This window comes from Zea mays, chromosome 3, assembly GCF_902167145.1.
Source record: "Zea mays cultivar B73 chromosome 3, Zm-B73-REFERENCE-NAM-5.0, whole genome shotgun sequence".
NCBI classification, from domain to species: domain Eukaryota; kingdom Viridiplantae; phylum Streptophyta; class Magnoliopsida; order Poales; family Poaceae; genus Zea; species Zea mays.
The window spans coordinates 222,482,858-222,506,574 of record NC_050098.1 but is presented as its reverse complement, the minus strand read 5'-3'; the positions used below and the strand labels follow the sequence as shown (position 1 = coordinate 222,506,574).

At 48.9% G+C, this 23,717-nt stretch overlaps 1 protein-coding gene and 1 pseudogene across 2 annotated transcripts; both read left to right on the top strand.

Moving 5' to 3' along the window:
• The first annotated feature begins 310 nt into the window (after positions 1-310).
• On the top strand, positions 311-2,497 carry LOC103651467 (cytochrome P450 72A14-like; annotated as a pseudogene). Its single transcript, XR_564761.2, has 4 exons — positions 311-972; positions 1,059-1,303; positions 1,397-1,805; positions 1,920-2,497. The product of XR_564761.2 is annotated as a cytochrome P450 72A14-like (transcript).
• An 11,129-nt stretch (positions 2,498-13,626) lies between these two features.
• On the top strand, positions 13,627-16,713 carry LOC100273181 (uncharacterized). Its single transcript, NM_001147626.2, has 5 exons — positions 13,627-14,113; positions 14,915-15,135; positions 15,241-15,488; positions 15,578-15,974; positions 16,089-16,713. Exons 1-5 carry the CDS (start codon positions 13,777-13,779, stop codon positions 16,515-16,517), a joined length of 1,632 nt encoding a protein of 543 aa, NP_001141098.2. The 5' UTR covers positions 13,627-13,776; the 3' UTR covers positions 16,518-16,713.
• Positions 16,714-23,717: the final 7,004 nt, after the last annotated feature.

The window sequence follows — 23,717 nt, the reverse complement described above, 5'->3', positions numbered from 1 at the left end:
CATGCTATATTGAGCGGGATATGCGCTCTCTGCAAACTGAGGTGGCAGTCTGACTCTGCCATGCTTCGAAGGTCAAAGTCTGAGACTCCAAGCTTCTCATACTCGCATCGCATTATCGCAATACGGGAAGGGGCCGGTGCCCGGCGGCTAGCCTGATTGCCTCCTCAACAATCCAGTGATTCATAATTCGCATCGCCCATTAGCTTCTCCACCACGTACCTTTGGAGCAAGGCATGGGCATGCGCATGGTTGACCAGATTGCCTTCAGACTCACACTGACCTCAATGCTAATTGACAAATGGGCACAAAAGACAAGTTCAGCCACAGTGTGGCAATCACTATTTAACCTGATCGACCCCAAATACCGTACCATACCCATCTCAATTTAGATCCTACAATATCTTCTCGTCGAGGTTCAAAGTATGGTTCTTGAAGTGTGGTTTGCCGCTGCAGCAGCCTCAGCAATGCCATGGACCTTCTTGCTCGGGGGTCTCATGGCCCTGCAGGTGCTTCTGTGGCAGGCCGGCCGGCTTCTGCGCCAGCTGTGGTGGCAGCCCCGGCGGCTGGAGCGGGCGCTGCGCGCACAGGGCATCCGCGGCACGGCGTACCGCTTCCCCGCCGGCGACCTCAGGGAATACGGCCGGCTGGCCAACAAGGAGGCATGGTCGAAGCCCCTGCCGCCGCGCTGCCACGACATCGCACACCGGGTGACGCCGTTCCTGCACCGGCTTGTCCTGGAGCACGGGAAGACGAGCATGTCCTGGTTCGGCTCCACCCCCAGGGTGACCATCGTCGACCCTGCGCTGGGCGCTGGCCAAGGACGTGCTGTCCAGCAAGTTCGGGCACTTGGAGAAGCTCAACTTCCCGGCGCTGGCCAAGGTGATGGGCGACGGCCTGGCGAGCCACGAGGGTGCGAGATGGGCCAAGCACAGGAGGATCCTCGGCCCTGCGTTCCAGCTTGAGAAGCTCAAGGTACACACAGAATATAATGATTGTACTTATACATTATTGCGTAGAGTTGATCGTTTGGATGGACCTAATTGGCGCGAGATGTGCAGCGCATGCTGCCTGCGTTCTCTGCGTGCTGCCAAGAGCTGGTGAGTAGGTGGGCGGAGTGCCTCGGCCCGGACGGTTCCTGCGAGCTGGATGTCTGGCCCGAGCTGCAGAACCTCACCGGAGACGTCATTTCGCGCACCGCGTTCGGCAGCAGCTACCACCAAGGAAGAAGGATTTTCCAGCTGCAGACCGAACAGGCTTCGCTTGTCATGACGAACATTCAAAACATTGTAATCCCCGGTTACAGGTGAGTTAGCACGACTACTTCATCAACTTGCTGCATGCTGATTGTCATGACGAACATTCAAAACATTATGATCCCCGGGTTTGCCTTCGTCAGGTACTTGCCTACCGCGAACAACAGAAAGCTGCGGAAGAACAACAGAGAGGTGGAATCGATTCTGCGAGGCATAATTGGGAAGAGAATTCGAGCGATGGAACGAGGCGAGAGCAGCGAAGACGACTTGCTGGGTGTATTGCTGGAGACGACGAGCACGAGAGACGACGCTGACGACGACGGGAACAACAATAGCCAGTCCACCGCCGGCATGGGGCTGACGATCCAAGACGTTATCGAGGAGTGCAAGTTGTTCTATTTCGCCGGGATGGAGACCACGTCGGTGCTGCTCACGTGGACAATGGTCGTGCTAAGCGCGCATCCGGAGTGGCAGGACCGCGCGAGGGAGGAGGTGCTAGGTCTGTTTGGCAGAGACAAGCCCGAGCACCATGGCCTAAGCCGCCTTAAGACCGTGAGCACTTCTTCATGATCATTCAGATTACCTTGTTCTTTTTCCTGCACTACGTACGTAGTACTGTGCATGCAAAACGACGAGTAAAATGGCAACCGACGTATACTGTTGCAGGTGACCATGGTCCTGTACGAGGTTCTCCGGCTGTACCCGCCGGCGACCACTCTCGTCCGGCGAACGGACAAGGAGATGGAGGTCGGAGGCGTCACCTACCCCGCCGGCGTGCTCCTGGACCTGCCCGTGCTCCTCATCCACCACGACCCGGACATCTGGGGAGACGACGCGCACGAGTTCAGGCCCGAGAGGTTCTCCGAGGGGGTCTCCAGGGCCTCCTCCAGGGACCCCGGCGCGTTCCTCCCGTTCGGCCGGGGGCCGCGCGTCTGCATCGGCCAGAACTTCGCGCTGCTGGAGGCCAAGATGGCGCTGTGCATGATCCTTCAGCGCTTCCAGTTCGAGCTCGCGCCGTCGTACGCTCACGCGCCGCATACCGTGATAACGTTGCATCCCATGCATGGTGCGCAACTTAAGCTCAGAGCAATATGATCTCGACACAATGATGATGTCGATCTCGCTGATGGCATTGCTATGATTAAAATTCAAGGAGGCCTTCCCGTGTTAATTTGGGTTGTACTATGCTATCATGTATCACTAGTACAATGTTTCTGTGTTGTAATGACACATAATTATATTTGATACCATCCATAAAAATAAATATGTGGTCTACATATCAGATATTAAACTAATTTCTATTATATATATTAGAGCACCCTATTTTTCTGGTTCCATGATTTTCATCGTCGTTGTGCCCCTCACATTTAAATTGAAAAGAATACTAAACTTATGTATAAATAGTGTTTTAAACCATTGTTGTTGACTCTAAACTTTCATTCTCAGTCACCTAGCTAACACAACACACATGTCTTTATATTTTATATTCTATACTTAAGCATAAATAAAAATTGTAGCAATATAAGGATAATTTGCTAGTAATAAGAGCAACTCCAAAAAGAGCCTCAAAAGGAGATGTATCTTAAAATACATGACTTCCTACTAACAAAAGTGCTCCAACAGGAGTCCTATTTTATAAAAAAAAAGTCATCAAATAATTTTGGGCCTCAATCTCACTGGTCCCAAATCTAGGAACCATTCGAACGATTGGAAGGCCCAAGAAGTGGCATGGCCCTAGATGAGATTGGAAGGCGGCCCAATAATTTTGTCGTACTCCTTCCAAGTCCCAACGCCATCTCCCAAGAAGTGGCATGACCCTAGATGAGATTGAAAGACGGCCCAATAATTTTGCCGCACTCCTCCTAAATCCCAACGCCGTCTCCCAAGAAGTGGCATGGCCCTAGATGAGATTGGAAGGCGGACGGTTGCCTCTGCTCGGCCTGATGTGGGAATGCCTCACGTTGTGCCGGGACATAATCTCAATTGAACTCAAAAGCTAGCTACTCCCTCCGTTTCTTTTTATAAGTCGCTGTATAGTGTAATTTTGCACTATCCAGCGACTTATAAAAAGAAACGGAGGGAGTACTATTCATGATTACTACGCCTAGCCACCAAACAAGCACTTTGTGGAGTGAGCTGATGTGGGGTGTATGTGCCAAAAGCAGCATGTGGTAGCAGCTCAACAACACGTACATCATGAACCATGCTATGTGAGGGAGAAAACACTGCATTTAGTTTTTTGCTTGGCTACTAGTGTTACAGCTCCTCCGTTTTTTCAATTGGCTGTAAATAAGAAGAGTTTGAGAGGGCCAGGAGAATTGTAGGTGCATGGATATATCATATATCTTCGTGTATAGAGAAGTTTCACCTCAGTTAAGAAGTCAGCCCTTTTCAGCATTATCATTTGTATTTATCCTTTCATGGATTCTACACTTCTACTTATTCTCTGCCACAAGCTAGTCTTGTTGTTATTTAAATGATGTTTATTTTTAGTCTTTCCTTTGCTGTGTTCTGTCCTTCTATTTTTGTTGTACAATGCAGTTTACTACATTACAGTAGATTGGAATGACATTAAGAACATTAGCGCTAGTTCATCTGATTGGAATGGCATTGACAACTCATATCTTTTTTGTAGCACAACAATGTCATCTGGGTTCTATACTAATAATCTTCTGAACCAAGGCTCTGAAGATGTTTCCCTCTCCCAGAAAATAATCTTAGCTCGTTTTTTTGGGATTAGGCATCCATAGATTGTTTTTTATATTATTTAGACTCCCTATTTTCTTTTAATATAGTTTATATTGCAGAAAAAATGTGATGTAAGAACATATTTTGACGAAATATGTGTTTGCAACCTCGACAGCACTATAGTGTCAGTTTTTGATGATTTAAATGTGTATTTGTATCTGACATCACTGCTCATATGCCATCTCCACTTGCTGATATGCAGTAAAAACTTACTGAAGTGTGTGCTTTAGGTTCTCGCCGAGGTCAAAATATGGCTCTGGTAACCCTCTGCAGGGTGGTCTTGACGTGAACAAAAACTGCTCTCAGGAAATAAAAAAACATGGTACAAATTATAATAGCAGTCCACTTACCATGAGAACCAGAATTGGAGAAACTAAATATAAAGATGCACCAGTTAAGGGCAAGAGTACTAATATCACTACTGCAGTGGTTGCACTACCTGTGCCTGCTAACCATTCGTATCAACCAGTTATGTGCACTAATCAGGAAGTCAATAACCAACATTGATCATCTTATCTGCAAATACATATAATGGCATAACCATTTAAAATTAGTATGAAGATTCAATCTGATCAGATTATAGCGGCCCCTAATCTTCAAATGAATATTAATGTTGCATAGAATATGCCTTACATAGCTACAATAGGCATTAACTGCATTTTACCTATAATCAAACAGTACACATGGAGAGCAAAGGCAACAACAGATTTACATGGAGAACAAGATAAGTGCATCTGGTATGGTTAATCAAGGCTAATGCCCTATTTGGATTTGGATCCGTGTGACAAATAGGTTGCCAGCTAATTTTAGCATCTTGGCCTCCAAACAGACTGGCTGATAAATTGACTAATTGTTAGCCAGAGACTAGCAAACCGTTTGCTCATTAGCCATTTGATCTTGCTAATAGGTGCTAATAGATCGTGTAGAGTGAAAACATATCTATTAGCCAATGCTCCAAAGATACTTTAGCTAATTGTTGCTAGCTAATTATTTATCGGTTAATTATTAGCCACTGACAAATAATTAGCCATGAGGATCCAAACAAGGCCTAACCCATATGGCCGGTCATGTGACACTAACACTGGCGTGTCCGTTAGGGATTTTCTCCAGTGACCACGAGAAGGATATATTCTTGCAAGTAGGTTGTGAACTAAGCTCTAGTCTAGTGACGTCAGGACCGCTATAAAAACTTACACCTAGATGATCAAACTGAGCCAAGAGGCCACCCTTACTCTTCGGTACCCCTTACCAAAGAGCTCCAGTGCCCTTCAGACTGTGTCAGCACTAACACTTTTTTTGTAACGTTTTGTATTGTAGAATATACTGTTTCTATAGTAAAGTTTAAATATAGAGATGGAGATGGATAAACTACTAGAGATAGTCTTATCGGAGAGCTCTGTAAAAATACTACAATGAACTCTTTTCTCAAACGGTCAAACCTTTCCAGGTGAATCATTTCAAGAGGTGTCTCACAAGACAACCAATACGACCTTTAGCACCCAACATTTTTAAAGGTTTCCACTTGGTTACCCATTGCGCCACTCGATGTAGTTCTCACATAATGCCCACTAGATAACCGTATTAGTTAAAGAATCTTTACTTTTATAGTATAGTTATTTATCATAAATTTGGCCACTCCTTGACTGACAAAAGCAAACCTTTAGGACATGTTTAGGAGTAAGGGCATCCGAGGAGAATAAGGGCTAAAATCACTTTCTATCCAATAGCCTCCCCGTCCCAAAATAGTGGTTATTTTAGCTCTTGGTTATTCAATTGAATAAGGAAGAGATTTTAGCCCATCCAATCCTCCCGAGGTTTCGACTCTCAAACTAGCCCTCAATATCCTCCAATCCCCTTGCTCCAAATAAACTCTTAGGACTAGTTTAGGGGTCACAAAATCGGTGGGGATTAAAGTAGAGGAAGGGATTTTAGCCCCTCCTATCACCTTCGATTTTTGGACTTCCAAACTAACCCTTAGCTTATACCTTTGCCTTCGGGCTATCCTTCACCTCCTGATCTCATCTTGAATTCTTTTACTTCATGGTCCTAAGCACCTCGTCTAGGTCATTCATTTAGCTCAAGACAAGCTTGTGGACTAAGCCTAACCGTTCACCTCAACGAAACGTGTAGTAGTCCACTAACGTTGTTACTCACCACGTGATTGGATGCTTGCATCCGTCCACTAGGACTCACTGTATGCGTTGACCAAGTGACGGATCCAGTTTAGTTACCTGCATACGCGTGATCTAGACTACATCTACAGCTATAGCACAAACCAAAAATATCACTTCTGATTGCATGCGCAGATACGCAAGCAACGTTTGGTTTCCAGCGGGCTGAGCTCGCATGAGCCAGGGCTAGGCCACACTCACCCACGGAACCAATTAGAGGGTTAGTTATCAACAAAAATCAAACCAAGTTTCAATGGACACTACCGGAATCCGAGGCTTTACCGAGTGTCGGACTCTTTGCCGAGTGTCTTTTGTCGGGCACTCGGCAAAGAAGGCTTTGCCGAGAGCCGCACTCGGCAAAGTTCGGCTCTCGGTAACGAGCCTCTTTACCGAGTGCAGGACACTCGGCACAGGACCATACTCAGCAAAGACATGAGAAGGCTCTCGGCAAAGGGTCGTCAGCGGCCGTCCTAAAGCTGACGGTCGTCAGCCTTTGCCGAGAGCCAAAGCCTGGCACTTGGCAAAGAGGCTTCTTTGTCGAGTGCCAAATACTGGGCACTCGGCAAAGAACTCTTTACCGAGTGTCTTCTATAGACACTCGGCAAACCATATTTTTGTTTTTTACATTTTGACCACCAAACTTTTTGTGGTATGTTCCTACACTATGTAGACCTACATGTACCATTTTAGTACAATTATAACAGTGTTTGCAATAGCTAGTAGATTTAGTTCGTTTATTTGAATTTTTTCGGAAAATTCAGATTTGAACTGCAGGTCACTCGAAACTTGGAAAACAGTGCATGAAAAAATGATATCCATGCTACTTAGCACAAATTACGACTGATTTCAGGAGCGGACCGGAAACTTCGAACACCATGCTCACTTACACTCGGCAAAGAACCAAGACCTGGGCACCGGTTGGTTCTTTGCCGAGTGTAATGTCTCTGACACTCGGCAAAGAGTCACGCTTTGCCGAGTGCCATACGTAGCACTCGGCAAAGAATCTGAAATGATGACCCTCCCTGGCGGGTTCTTTGCCGAGTGCTGCTGGGCAGACACTCGGCAAAGACGTCGTCTCCGTCACCCGTCGCCGTAACGACTGCTTTTTTTGCCGAGCGCCCGAGAAAAAATACTCGGTAAAGAAGGCTTTGCCGATGCACTATTTGTCGAGCCTTCTTTGCCGAGTGCCACACTCGGTAAAGACTTTGCCGAGTGTTTTTAAGGCTTTGCCGAGTGCTTCGGGCACTCGGCAAAGCGCTCGTTTCCGGTGGTGGGACCAGTAAGAAAATAAAAAAAAAGGAGAATGCCACGCGTAATTCTAACACGGTCATCAGCCTATCACACACACAGATGTGGAATTTATTGGAATAACTTCCGCTTCAGGCCGATCACCGGTATGCTCTATTTACTCTCTTTAGTTAGTGCCTGTAACAATTTTGCTATATGGTGCGATCGCCATGTGCGCAATAGCTGAGAAAATGGCGTGAGGTCGTGAGGATGAGCATATCTTATCTCTACCGCCAATCGGCATATATGCAAAGTACTGAAAGAATAAGGAAAACATGGACGCGCACAATAGGTTGATGCATGAGAGAGACTCCGTGTAGAGAGCATGTGTCCCTAGTAGGGCTAGCTAAAATTAAAGTAGGAGAACATGAATGCGACGCTACATATCACCTTGACACCATCCCCCCGCATATGCTGATTTTCTTACGATTCCAGACGCCAATTATTGCAACCGTATCAACTGAGTGTGGCTGGGTTGGTTAGGTTTTTTGATACTCGTACACTTTAATTTATTTATTAAAATATTTAGTTTTTTTAGCACCTCATAGGGTATGGTGCACGTGCGTATATTTATAAGGGTGTGGTTTATCGTAGAAGATGGTTAGCAGCCTAGAGAGTTCTTTTTTTATTGAGCGTGATATATATGTATTTAGTTCAAACGTGGCTATATATATATATATATATATATATATATATATATATATATATATATATATATATATATATATATATATATATATATATATATATATATATATATAGGGAAGAGGTAATGGAAGCCTTGGGCTTCCGTTAGTGAGGGAAGCCCCAGTCAGGACGCCAACCAGGTCGCGGTCGGCCCACTGTACGCCAGCATGCGTCAGCCATGCATATGACAGGCAATATACGCATGCATAAATATATGTAGAAATGTGCATAAATCATGCATAGAAGGAATATTTTGGGTCACGAATCACGGGAACGAATATTATCATGTGTACACCGCTTACGACTGCATAACGCTGTGTAACATGATAGCGTAAACCATGCAACATTTAAATATCCACCGGTTTGAGATAAGGAAAGACGTGCCCCACGTTCGCGTAAATAAAGGCACAGTTACGGGAGGAAACAAATTCTCATTTACAGCCGCTCGTCCACGTTCGTATCTGTGATATTGGCGGCGGTTAACAACTGCATAACGATGCGTAAATAAACCGTTTACGACTGCATAACGATGTGTAACATGATAACATAAACCATGCATTATATAAATCTTGACCGGTTTGATATAAGGAAAGACGTGCTGCATAATCGCGTAAATAAAGGGACAGTTACGGTTTGAGGAGCATTAGTAGAAGGAAATAAATTTTAATTTATAGCCGCAGTTCGCGGGTTCTGCTCGGGCGGATTCCAGCGTAAAACGTGAGCTAAAACAGCGTAAATGAGTGTGAATTTTAGCGTAAATCATACAACATTTAAAATAATGCCATCCTGATGATTACAGTAGTACAGTTTTAATAATTTACCCTGGGGCTATACATGCTGACTGAATTTCTGTGTTATTTCCAACTGCACATATATATTTTTATTCTCTATTGTTTCAACGTGTATTTACACTGTATATATACGTATGTAGCATAGTATACAACAGTCGTTAACTAAATTGTGATGGCGACTGATATGAGAGATCGATTCTCTAGATCGCCGGACTATGGATGTTGAGCAACGAAACCCTATTCCGAACAATGCTCCTGAACACCACCTTGCTGCCGCTCTCGCACTCGTCGATGCATCGCTCAAGCTCCTCGTGCTTCTCCTGCGCGACATCGGCCGTCGTCGGCGTCTCCGGCTTCTTGGCGAAGGCAGCAGCCATGAAGGCCGTCGGGGCCTTCTTGTTCGAGCACGACGACGCGGCGGCAGACACGGACGTGACGGTCGAGAACACGGCGGCGGAGGCGGCGGCGCTGGCGGCCGCGACGTCCATGAGCGCGGCGGCCATCTCGGCCTCCTCGGCGGTTCCGCTCCCGCCGAGCCCAGCCCCAGCAGGCAGGCGCGCGACGGACCTGGCGGCGAGGCGGGCGAGCTCCCTGTGGAGCGCCACCATCGCTCGTTCCTGGTGGAGCGCCACCGTCGGTCGCCTGCCTCGAGGCGACACCGCTGCTGGCCCCCAGGATCACTGCCGCTCGCACGCCCGAGGGAACCGCCGCCGCCGCTAAAACCTAATCCCTGGCGGCGTGGGGGTGTTTTTATAGTGTCGGCGTGGGACTGAATAATTGTGAACGCGTGGGCCGGATCGTGGGCCTGATGCACGTAATATGCGCAGACTATATTTGCATAAACTGATACACACATCAGCATAACTCGTATTATAATTTAGCGTAAGCACAGTTAGGTACAATAAACCAAAAAGGGTCCGGTGCGGTCTGCGCACCTGGTCAGGGCTTTCTGTAGTTAAATAGAGCCCAGAGCTCTAAATACTATATCTATATATATATAAGCTTTTAGTTTTTTTATCTTATTAGTTATTGCAATTTTGTATCCATATGTTAGGTAAATTATAATGAAGTATCAATATGATTCGTTTGGCGTAGCTTTACTCCATTTCAGAGCAGCTCTACTCCAAAACTCTGTGTGTGCAGCAAATCTGCCCGATCTAGAGTCTAGATTGTTTTCTTATAACTAGTAGCAGTGGTTGGTAAATACCTTTAAACTCCATTGAAGGATGTACCGTAACTATCAAACAATATGGAGTTTGAAACTCTACAGTTAGGGCGTTGGGCTTGATCCGTGCAGTTCTCCCTTGAAGTTTTACTCTGGAGCCGTGCCAAACACCCACTTAAAGTAAATTTTTAGTGTCATTGATATGTATGCATGTTTACTTGATCTTGAGGGTTACTAAAAATAAATATTGGTCATAATTGTATGCATGTATACTTGAACTACTATATGGTACTATGGCACATAGGTTGTGACTAGAGTATACCAAACTGATGGCCAAATCTTTTCTACTTCTATGTTAATTTTAGAAATTATCCTTTTTAGCACCTCATAAGGATTAATGTGGATGTTTTGTTGGGATTTCTAGCTAGTGCATTAAACATAAGTTTGTTGTATCTTTCTTTGACATGTTAAATCTACATTTTAGCTGTCAACCTTTGATCTTATTAGTTGTTGCAGTTTCTTTTATCCACGTGTTAACATTTAAAATCTAGTGCTTATCATAATTATTTAGATTCTTTTTTATTTATTTTATTAAAAATAGTTTTAGGTCCTAGGTACAGTCTTAGTTATTACTACAATGGCATCAACAATCATTTGAACCTGCTACATGGCACTCAAGAAGTTTAATTTTTTATGTCAAAGAATTACAAGTGTAGTACTATTGTTTTATAAAAACATAAAGTGGTCACATTAAATTACTAATATTTATATGGCACAATATTTTAATAAAATATATGGATTTAATTTAAATAGCTCAAAACATTATTGCCACGAGGTTTTCATGTAATTTTAAAAGAATTACGAGTGCCGTTGATATGTAGTTTGGTACGAGAATATTTTTTGTGCTTCATAAATAAATAGAATCGAAATGCATGTATGTTTACTTGGTTTATATAATGACACGTAGCATTATGCTTACTTTTAGTTTAACATTAATAGAAGTGTGTAATTTAGAAATATATATATATATATATATATATATATATATATATATATATATATATATATATATATATAATTTATATATAGGGTTTAGTTATACTTATCTTTATAATGGCGGAGATGGGTAATTTAGAAGAGGCATGCTGGGATGGAACCTGTCGATGGTAAGATACAAAACGTCCAAGGGAACCACATGCACGCTAATACTACGCATGTTTTTATCTCTGTTCCCCACTAAATAAATATTAATATCGACGAATATATCAGAGAAGGAGCACGTGCTGCGCTTTTGTTGTAACGCTTGCGCCACTAGATCGATAAGCCCCTTGACTTCATTTCCCACACCTTTCGTTCAAACACCACGGCCAGACCAGACGTACTACAACATTTTCCTTACACGCACACACGTCAGAGGTCAGAGCACGTACGGTCAAATCGGCTAGCTGTTTGTTTGTCGTCGTCGTCGTCGCTTCATACTGTCAGTACGTAGCAAATGATTTTTACTGCTTTCAGAAACGACCCTAGAGTCCATATATATACACACTAGAAAAATGAATCCCACGTTGACGTTGATTCCAGATCCACGAACAGCACCGTACCACGTGTGTGATTGTCCCAGCGCACGCTTTCAGAGCCCGAGTATTGTAGGACAAGCATCCAGCTAGCAGTCGTCAAATTCTCATTTTTCTAGGCAGGTTCGCACCTGCGCCTGGTGATCCTATAGAAAAGCACGAGACCGAGCAGGGAATACGAAGTACGAACTGGCCGGCGGGCACGCACATGGCCCCCCAACGCCACGCTGCTTCCCTTCCCAGCCAAGATCGACGAAGAGCCCAAGAGCAACAAAGCTCCCAACCCAACATTCTATTCCCAACAGCAACAGATCGATGCCGCGGCTAGCAGCAGGCGCTATCATGTCACACACTTGCAGCAGGCAAGTGAAGCTGCGACTGAAAGAGACAACGGTGCACGATATAGGCCTGTACGTGTAAATTGTAGTGTTTCAAGCTGCTTTACGCTCCTGCAGACGTTTTATTTGCCAATGCCAAACATATGCATAACTAAGCATGTTATGGTTTCGGGCGCGCCATCGTATAACTAAGGATATGATCGGTTAAGCTTTTGGCTTGAGCTTTTGCGCTCTAAAAGCCAAAAAGGCAAACCAAACGGTTCAGTTTTTTTTCTTCTAAAAGCCAATTTTCTCGCAATGCAAAACTGAAAGTATATATGTATCTATTTGTTTTTAGTGGTTTTCGGATAGAATTGTGAAAATATATATGGAAGAACTTTCAGCGATTTTTAGTGGTTTTCACTAAACAGTTTTTAGCTCTTCGACAGCCCATAACATTTTTTTCCATAGCTCACAACAACTTTTTTTCATAGCTCACACCTCATATATTAACTTTTTCACAGCCACAGCCTAACCAAACAGACCCTAAGCATACTACCGTACTACCATCGGATACCATTACAGGACCAGTATCTAGGGCGACAATGGGCTCTAAGTTTTACACTATAAAATTTAATGATCGGATCATATTAGGATCTGACTATGTTTCTATTCATTTTTTAACTAAAATAAATTCAGGGCCCTATCAAAATTGTGAGGAAACATTTGGATCACGATCCATTACCACTTCTGCCGGTACCAAATAGCATCTGCTAGCAAAATTTTAGCAACTAACTATTAGATATAGAGATAAAAAAATGTTTTAAGCCGAGCTCTGAATGGAAGGGCTGTTTGGAAAGTAAGAACTTTACTACTAAATTTTATATAATAACCTCAGCTTGTCCTCACAATATTAAAGAAAAAAAATAAACAATAGGTACAAGTTAGGCCAAGAGTAAGGCAATCAGGGTGACATAGGAACTTGTCTTTACTCCTTTTAAAACACGAGTCGTTGTGTGTCACACGTGAAGCACGTATAATAAATTTATTTTCTCATCCACGTGTCGTTTAACAACCAAGCTGTTACCTTCTAGATGAGTGGTGAGAAAATAGTTAAATCCAACATGACATAAAGTCACACACAGCGCAACGTAACATTGCCGGATAGTACTACCTTAATAGCTAAAGGAGGACGAGCGAGCGAACATGCTATAAAAAATAGACATGTCTTCTTTTCACTCATATCTCTCTCTTAGCTTTTTGGCTGAGATAAAGTGGAGTATCTACACCTTAATATCCGGTACATAGACTATGTGTCCACTTTAATTTTTAATTTATTTTTCTGCGAGGTGGTTGACTTTAATTTTAATTTTTTTGTGTGAAGAAGGTCATATATGTGTGCGTGTTACGTTTGATCCCTGTTTTTCTTTGCGCAATGTACGTCTTTCTTTTTTCCAAAAATTTGTGGCGCTTCTACACGCGTGGCCGGAGAAGACCAGTGGACGACCAGCCACGGCTCCGGTCTGTAGAACCATCGCGGAAACGGCTCGCAAAACTCTAAACAGCGCAAACGATGCGCGCGCCGAAGCAACCCGGCTCTACTTATAAAAACGTCCAACGGTGAGCACCGAGCAGCTACTACTCGTACTCCCCCCACCGATCTAGTAGTAGGTGAAACAACATTGCGCTCCCCGTCAGCCTGCAGAAAACGATCCAGTTCGTCTCGCTGCCTAGCCTGCACGCACACCGGCCACCGCGCGCCACGGCCTGCCAGCCGACCACGATGGCGTCCAGCGGCGAGGCAGCACTGCTGGGCGGCTCCGTCGGCGACGCGCGGGCGCCGCCGCTCCCGTGGAAGCTGCTGGCGCTGCTGTGCGCGGCGCTCGCGGTCGCGTGGTGCGCCGTGCGCGCGCTGGAGTGGGCGTGGTGGCGGCCGCGGCGCCTGGCGCGGGCGCTGCGGTCGCAGGGCCTCTGCGGCACGTCGTACCGCTCCCTCGCGGGCGACGCGCCGCTGACGGAGGAGCTGAACCGGGAGGCCAGGTCCCGGCCCCTGCCGCTGGGCTGCCACGACGTCGCGCCCAGGGCGATGCCCTTGTTCCACCAGACCATGAAGGAGCACGGTACGTACTGCACGCACGCACGCACGCACGTTGCTTTCCTTTCGTTCCTGCTGGCTACTCTTCCTTTGATCGCGTCGCGCGCGCGCGCGCGCGCGCACACACACCCACCCGTACGACATCTCCGCCGGCCTTGCCTGGTCATGGTCGTCTCAAAATTCGCGAGGTCAACAGGTCCTGTGTGGCGGTGGTGGTGTGTCTACGAGACGTAGCGGGCAACTGGTTGTGGTTCTGACTCAAATCTTCATTCGTCTTCAGTTGAATTTTCCTCCGAAAACACCTTCGTCGTCGTCCTTCCATTCCATACACATCGATCGAGAGGAGTCCAAAGTTGACTACTAGTACCGGTCCATTCATTTTCGGATCTTTACTACACGCTTTTCTCTGCCGTGTTTCAAACACGGACAGAGATGTTTACATAGCTGCTGCTGGACTACTTTTCCCATTTTCTGAAAATAGAGTCATATACAAGACAAGAAATTTCCATGTGGGTTAGTATACCGTAGGATATTGTAGAGATACATTATATTGTCAACAACCACATGCCTGCACCCAGGAGAGATGGATCATGGACCTCGCACCAAACCACACTTCCCTACTACTAATAATTCCAACAATAATGTGCTCCTCCATCGTGTGTAGTCCTGCCAATCCTGCTCGTCCACAGCTGGTTGCTGTCGGCTGTTTCCGCTCGTACTTTTTTGTTTTCTAATCTGCAACAGCTGTCGTCCCCCAGCAGAAATTAAAAAAAAATCCCACTGAGAAGCACGACTGATGAAAATGCATGGCTGTTGACGATGACAGGCAAGACGTCGATCACCTGGTTCGGGCCGGTGCCGAGGGTGACCATCACCAAGCCTGAGCTGGTGCGCGAGGTGCTGTCCAACAAGTTCGGCCACTACGAGAAGCTCAAGTTGCGCAAGCTCCAGAGGATGCTGCACAACGGCCTGGGCAGCCACGAGGGCGACAAGTGGGCCAAGCACCGCAGGATCATCAACCCCGCGTTCCACCTCGAGAAACTCAAGGTGACCACCACGCACACCACCTGCACTGCAGAGACCATGAACATGCATGTGCCAGCTGCCAGGGTTTACAGTTGTTTTGATTCTCTCTGTCTTCTGTTTCCACAGCGGATGTTGCCGGCCTTCGCCGCGTGCTGCACGGACCTGGTGGAGAGGTGGGAAGGCCTGGTCGCGGATGGGCAGCAGCCGTGCGAGGTGGACGTGTGGCCTGAGATGCAGAACCTGACGGGGGACGTCATCTCTCGCGCCGCGTTCGGCAGCAGCTACCTCGAAGGCAGGAGGATCTTCCAGCTCCAGGGGGAGCAGGTCCAGCTCGTCGTCCAGGCCATGCACAAGCTTCACATCCCTGGATACCTGTGAGCTCCCCTCTCGCACCGGCAGGCGGCAGCAGCACCACGCATATATAGCGCAGCGCGTGCTAAATCCCAGAGCGTTTCTCTCGCAGGTACCTGCCCACGAAAACCAACCGAAGGATGAAGCGGATCGCGTCGGAGATCCAGGAGCTCCTCAAGGGCATCATCGCCAAGAGAGAGAACGCGCTGAGAACCGGCGGCGGCGCGGCGAGCGACGACCTCCTTGGCCTGCTCCTGGAGTCCAACATGGAGCACTGCAGGGGTGACGGCGGCAAGTCCAAGGCCTCCGGCATCACCACCGACGACGTCATCGGGGAGTGCAAGCTGTTCTACTTCGCCGGGATGGAGACCACGTCGGTGCTGCTCACGTGGACCATGGTCGTGCTCTCCATGCACCCGGAGTGGCAGGACCGGGCCAGGGAGGAGGTGCTCCACGTCTTCGGTGACAGGACGACGCCGGACTACGACGGCCTCAGCCGCCTCAGAATCGTAAGCACCAGTGCAGACAGGCTTAATTACCGTTCGATCGGCACACTCTCTAACCGGTCGTCACTACTGCGGCTAACGACGAGAGACCTGTGTGTGCAACTACTGCAAATGCAGGTGACGATGGTGCTCTACGAGGTGCTGCGCCTGTACACGCCGCTGACGGCGCTCCAGCGCCAGACGTACAAGCCGATGGAGCTCGGCGGCGTCAGGTACCCGGCCGGCGTGATGCTGATGCTGCCGCTGCTGTGCATCCACCACGACAAGGACGTGTGGGGTCCCGACGCGAGCGAGTTCAGGCCGCAGAGGTTCGCCGAGGGCGTCTCCAGGGCGTCCAGGGACGCGCCGGCCTTCTTCCCCTTCGGCTGGGGCCCGCGCACCTGCATCGGCCAGAGCTTCGCGCTGCTCGAGGCCAAGATGGGGCTCTCCATGATCCTGCAGCGCTTCGCGTTCGAGCTCTCGCCGGCCTACACGCACGCGCCGTTTGCACACGGCATGCTGCAGCCGGAGCACGGCGCGCAGGTCATGCTCAGGCGCCTCCCCTGAGACGATGATGCATGGCCCGGGCGGGGTTAGGTTATTTGATTTGATGGCTTCATGTGTGCATGTACAGCATATATATGTACTACGTAGTAGATGTAAATCATGCAAGGAACTACACTTGCAAGGCGCGCTTGTGAAAAGTTGATTGCCTTTCTAGTTACTGATGAGATGTATCTCAGTTGTTACGGCTGGTTGAGATAGGCAGCTACCCATATTCATGGTCCGGTGTATGTATGATGCCTTAGGGCTTGTTCGGTTGTCCAGGATTGGACCTAGAATTATTCCAGCTGATAAAATCTTATATAAAATAGGTAAACAATCCAGCCAGGAATAATTCCATGTCACCGTTCCTGAGCAACCGAACAACCCCTTAGGGTTTTTTTTTCTCACAAAGGACGGTAAACGTTTTACCGCCGCAAGGTTTGTTGGAACAAGAAAACACAAAGGAAGTTTTCTAGCCCAGTTTTATCACGGCAAAAGTTTTACGATAAAGTTTCATTGGAACAAGAAAATGCAAACGAAGTGCTAGTCAATTTTGTTTTTGAGTGGAAACATTCTGAAGGTCCGAAAGCGATCTTGGCTTTCGTCTCAATTTCTAATTCATCAAGCACTCCGAACGCCAAAGCTTCAAAGCTCAAGCCACCAACAAGTGACTGGATGTCCTCTAGGGAAAAAAATTCAGAGAAAACAACGGAGCAATTACCATAGCGAAAAATAAAGGATTGATTGAAACGTGCTTTTAACTTATTTAACCCGGACGAAGTAAGAGCCCACACACAAATCACCTAAGGGCTTGTTCGTTTCTATCGGATTGCACCCGGAATTGTTCCACCTAATCAAAGTTTATATAAATTAGAGAAGCAATCCGGTTAGGAATCGTTCTGACCCACCAATCCGGTAGAAACGAACAAGGCCTAAACCAACCGATGGTTTGGAAAACTTTCTAGGCACTAGAGAATTCGGATCAAAGGTCAGAGGTGTTAGGTGTACAACTAAACACGACCTAAAAACGCAATCTGCAACCTCAAAGTCGGTCTAGCTAGCTGGCTGCCCCCTGTAGCCGACTTGGTGGGGTTGCTACGGTACCAGGATAATCCGGCCTTGCCTAGAGCCCGAGATGCAAAGGTAACCTAACTGTCATGCCATCCTTGCTACGTTCCAAAGGCGGTCAGGTCAGGTTTCACGACTGTATCTTGAATTTCCCCCCTAAAAATTCTCCAAATCCTTGTATAATCAAAGTTCGATTGTGATGAAACTTGGCACAGAGCTTCAAAAGGAGGTTAGGAAGATATTTGTGGAGTTTCAGTCCATCCCATTTATTCAAACTGCATGGATTAACCAAACCATTCTTTACATAATGGTTTTTATCAAAAAAATTCTCAAAAAAACCCATTAAATCGAGTTCGTGAAGTACCTAACCAAATGAGTTGGTAGATATGTTATTCCAAGGTCTTGGCACTTATGTAGCCATCCCGACCAGTCTCAAATATGTAGAAAACCAAAATCACCCAAAAACTAAAAGTGGATTTGAGAGAGGAAAAAAAACAAAAGTAAAATCAAAGAAAGCACATGATCCATGCATTTTAGAGCAAATATTGCTTTGACTCAAGGTCAGACACTTTGCTAGAGTTTGCACAAATAACAACACCGCAAATTTTAGGTCTCAGTCTCCACATCTCACTTAGCAGAAAGACTAGAGGACAAAAAATCTAAACTCGAAAGGTGAAAAACTCAATTTTTTGTAAATAGATAGATGGTTGGAGCATCATCCTCTCTTATTAGAGTTGTTACAAATTCTTAACATGTCCTTAGATATTTTGGTTGAACCACTTAATATAGGGGCAAAATGGTCCAACTCAAGTTATGTGCATCCAATAGCCACAAACTCTCCACAACTTTACTTCACCTTGAGGCAAGCTTCACGATGACGCCATGTGCTTCTCCTATTCCCATATGAACTCCAACCAGGTTTCAAGACCCAAACCCGAGAAACCATCTGCTCGATGGTCTTGATGTCCAAACCACCAAATTATGTGTGAGTAGCATATGTGATGCGCTTCCTCCATGACCTCAATGTGTGTCACTGCTAACCTTGACCGCTTGATCACCAAATCTCTAGCCTCACCATTTGACCTGGTTAACCATCATCTTAACTTGGTCAATGGTCTGCTCTTCCATTTAGTCTTGCACTTGGCGATGTCCCCAAATGTCACCTACCATGGTTGTTCCTTGTCGGTACCCTGAATCAAGGGTACCCCTTACTACAGTATGAAGGCACGGTGTCCAAGCGACTATCTTTAGTCACGCGGCAAACAACACCCGACCCCCCCCCCACGTGGGCGGCTCCGGGGTCACCACGTGGCCGGAGGAGACGATATACTCCAAGGTGTCAACAGTGGGTCCAGACCCCCACGGGAAGTGCCGGACCCCTGGATACACAGACCGGACTTCCGGGCCGGGTTCAGGACCTCCACAGGTACAAACCAGACCCCTGGGACGGGTCCCGGACCCCTCAGGAGGGGTCCGGGCTACTCACAGTAAGGTCCGAGATTTCAAGGCAAAGAATACCCAGGCCTTAATCAAGGCCAGACGGGGGTCCGGTGCTGACACGTGTCCGGACCATACTGCGTGCGCTCCCACTCCCTGCTCAGGCGAAGACCCGATACTGCCACATGGCCTACTGCCCGTGACATAAGCCAGCGGGCGGAGCCAGACGTAAGGCCTCTGGGCCACGTGGCCTCTGCATTTAATGCGGGTGATGCACGCCGCCTGTCCACTCCACTGGCGGGCGATGTGCCGCCTCAGCATTAAATGAGCCCTGTCCACATCGCTGACAGGCAGCGACCAGGCCGTCCTGCAGGCGGCGTGCCTGTCCATTCCGGTGGCGGCAGTACGACCGCGCTGCGGCATACACTGTGCTCATCATCACTCGTACGTTGTTGGGGAAGCTTCCGCTGCACGCAAATACTACGCAGACCGCGGATATCAAGGCGCAAGGAGATTGCACTGGCGACCGGATTAGCCGCTCCAAGTATTACATTCAATATGTTCCTGGGCCTGCATGTCGGGGCTCAGCAATCTTATACGTCCCCCCTTGAGCTATAAAAGGGGAGGCACACAACATTACAAGGGAGAGCTCACTTAGACTCAGACACACTTAGACCCAGCTCAGGCTCACAAGTTCATACAAGCTCTCAAGCTCAATACATCACACAGTGGAGTAGGGTATTACGCTCCGGCGGCCCGAACCACTCTAAACCCTTGTGTGTTCTTGTGTTCGTTCATCGCTTAGCAGACAGGCAAAAGGCTTAGGCCCCTCCTCATCTTAGGATTTAGGGCGGGTGCATTCCGCCACCCGGCTGGAGATTTCCTCTCCGACATTTGGCGCGCCAGGTAGGGGCTAGGCTTTAGGTTTTTGTTTGTTTTCTTGTTCAACATGATGGTGCAAATCGTCGAGCACCGCGCCGAGACTTCGGACGATTTCCTGGTGGAGGAGGAAGCTGCTTCTTCCACGCCACGGGTTCCCAACCGCCCAGTGCCGGGCACCGCTGCTGTGCACGCTGCACAACAGCATACGACATCCCGGACTCCGTCGAGGGCTGCTCTGGGGGCGTTGTCTGCGGCCAGGGAGTTGCTGCGCCATCCTCCAAGCTCCATGGCCTCACTAGGGGCCATGAAGCAGTGGCGTAACGACGTCGACTGACTGCTCGGCATGGCGCACTCTGGCTCGATCAGGTCTAGGCCACGGTCATCCCGGCGCCAACATGAGGCGACGACGTCTGTGCGCTCACCCTCTATGATGGGTGCACAGACCAATGACCTCCGAGCAGAACTCAACCACAGGCGTGCAGGAGAGGATGCCCGGGTCTCTCTGGAGAGGGCGCGGGAGCGTCGATAAAACTTTGAGGGTCGCGAAGACGCTCGAGTCTCTCTAGAGAGGGCGCGTGAGCGCCGTCTAAACATCGAGGGTCGCAACCTCGACCAAGACTTTGTTGCGGTAGCACCACAGACCCCGGTGGGCGTCTGGCCCTAGGCAGGTGTCCCTTTGGCCGGCGTGGGCTGCGCCGCACTCGCGGATCATCTCCGCGTGGCAACCTGGCCATCCAAGTTCCGGTCGCAACTGCCGAAAAAGTACGACTGTACGACCAACCCGTCGGAATTCTTGCAGGTGTACGTCACCACCATTACGGCAGCGGGTGGAGACACCGCCGTAATGGCAACATATTTTCATGTTGCCTTGTCTGGGCCTACCCGGACATGGCTAATGAACCTTACCCTAGGATCAATCTACTCCTGGGAAGAGCTCTGTGCGCGGTTCGTAGCGAACTTCGCCAGTGCTTATCAGCGGCATGGCATGGAGGCTCACCTCCATGCAGTAAGGCAGGAGCCCGAGGAAACCCTCTGGACCTTCATCTCCCGCTTCACCAGGGTACGAGGGACTATACCCCGTATCTCCGACGCTTCCATCATCACCGCTTTCCGCCAGGGGGTGTGTGATGAAAAAATGCTAGAGAAGTTGGCCACGCATAACGTGGAAACTGTCACCACGCTCTTCGCTCTGGCCGACAAGTGCGCCAGGGCTGCCGAGGGTCGTGCATGGCACTCGGCACCACAGACCGAGGTTGCCCAGACGGGTGGCTCAGGTGCCGTCTCTCAGAACGGCAAAAAGAAAAAGAAGAAGAACTGTGGCTCTGAGAGGCCGCCGTCTGCTGCTCCGGTCGTCGCAGCTGCGACTGGGGGCCAAAGCGAGCGCAACAAGCGCCCACGGCCGCTGAGGGGTAACAGCGGCTCATGCCCTGTACACCCCAACAGTCGCCATAGCGCCGCGGAGTGTCGCGAGATCATCGAACTCATGAAGCACGTCAGCGAGCGGCGCGAGCAGAGCTCCAAGGACGGCTCCCCTCCTCGTCGCTGGCCTGGCAAGGAAAGGGTCGACAACGGCGAGGTGGCCGCGGGAGAACCAGACCTCGGGTACCAGTCACCTGAGGGGGTCCAGAAGGACGTTTTCACCGGAGACTCCAACTCCGGTGATGACAACTAGTTAGGCCATCGGGGAGACCCCGTCCTTCCTGGTCTAAGGGGCTGAAGCCTGCCTTCCCCTGGAAACCCTTATGGGCTCCTCACGGGTCCAGTATTTTGACGAGTCTATGCAGGAGTAGCCGCGACGTGAGTACATGGACCCTATCGACGAATGCGGATAGCAGGCGGCGACCCGAAATGCACGTTGCAACCATGCGCTCAGGCGTTACCACCAATGATCCGTGCATAGTAGGGAGCTCTGGGTCAGGACCTATGGGTCGGGACCTAGTCCTACGGCGAGTACAGAACCAAGAAGGGGTCCGCAATGTCTCCCCCAGCTGGGAAGGACCCTTCAAGGTGACGGAAATATGCCGACCCAGGAGAAACCCCCTTGCTACAGCTGGAGTACCTCTTAACAACCCCTAGAACATGGAGCATCTCCGTAAGTTCTATCCATAGGAGCAGGTCTGAGGGGTTGAGTTTCTCTCCCTTTTGTAACTAGGTTGTGCATGCGTGCACGCCAACCCGGTGAGGTCCGCCCTTGTAAGCCCGACCGGTTGGTCTACACCCATGCATGTCAAGTTATAAAGAGAAGATTTACCCCCTCCAGATGTGCTTCTATGATAACTTTATCCTCCTACACCATGGTTTTATCCCGCAGTATCCGGATATTATTTTTTTCTAACCCACTCATACGGTTCCCATCCCTGCTGACATGATGACATCCGAATTGAGTAGCCAGGCTTGCAGTTTAGGACCCCTCTGCGAAAGCGGGAGGGTCCGGCAGCCTGGGGGCTAGCTCTTGAGAACGGGAGCCTGTTCCATGGAGTGGTCCGGAGCTTCTTAGCCGCTTAGCCCGATTCCGTACCCTAGGCCTGCACACTCCACCACTCTGTGACGGGTACCCTAGTATTTGGAGCTATAGTCCTATGGGTCCGGTAACCTAGGGTCCGGTTCTAGAGAATGGACGCTTGTCTCCTAGGGTGGTCCGGAGCCGTGTAGCCGCTTAGCCTGGTCCCGTACCGTAAGCCTGCACACTCCACCACTCTGCGACGGGTGTCCTAGTATCTAGAACCATGGTCCAGGGGGATCGGACACACAACTTGGCTTCCTAGACTAAGACCTGCGGGTCCCGTGCCTGTATCAAAGGATGGCTAGTATCAAGCGATGGATCCTATGGGTGTGCTACTAACGCTCCCTAGTTGAAGCTGTGTCCAGGTCCAGGTTCTAGTCGAGGCTGCCTCCTGGGGGGCCGCTGCCAATTCTTTTAGGTATGCTGGTATCCAGCCTCGCCATGTCGAGCCTACATCCCAGGGGGGCCAGGTACCAGGGAGGAGTCGGCAGCGCCACACACAACAGGGGCAAATAGTATGCAGATAAGTGCTAATACTGCTCGATAAGTAGTAATCAAAAGTACCTTACAAAAGCAAAGTTATTACATCCGCCTTCAAGCAGGGCCCTAGCCTTATGTCTATAGGTATGACCTACTCGACATCAGTAGGGTCGTGCTGGAAGCGCGCGACCGCCATCTCCTGTGACATCTTGTACAACCTCTTGGGCAGCATCTTCAGTAGCCAGGCCAGCGGTCACCATTGGAGGCGGCACCGAAACCATCAATGCCAAAGAGGTGGAGGCGCGAAAAATGGAGTCGTAGCTCAGCTCGCTTTCCGCCTTCGCAAGGCTAGTGAACATCCTTCCCTCCGAATGCTGGAGGAAGAAGCGGGAAGGAGCGTCGCCCCCACGGACATCTTGCAGAGGTAGGCGATGATGGCCGCTTGAAGGATGAAGCAGAGCGTGGAGTGCTGAGGTTGGAGGACGAGCTCCTCCAGCAGCAGCACGAAGAAAGACGGGATCGGCAGCGCCAACCCACAAGAGAGGTTGGAGACGAAAAGCACAAACTCCCCGGCGACGAGGTCGCCGTGAGGAGAGGCGCCGACACAGATCCTTCCGGCGAACGCCGGTGCACCCCATTCGAGCAGGTTGCGCACCAAGTCAAGTGCCACCTCGGGCTGGAGGCGCTCGGGGGGGGGGGGGGTCTAGCAAAGCCATGGCGGCTACGACGACAGAAGAGCGCAGAGAACTCGAGGGCGAAAGGGCGCTGCGAGTGATGAGAATGGCTACCACGCTTGGGGGAGTCCCTTTTTAAAGAAAGATTCCCTCACTGACGCCTCGAGACACCGCAGA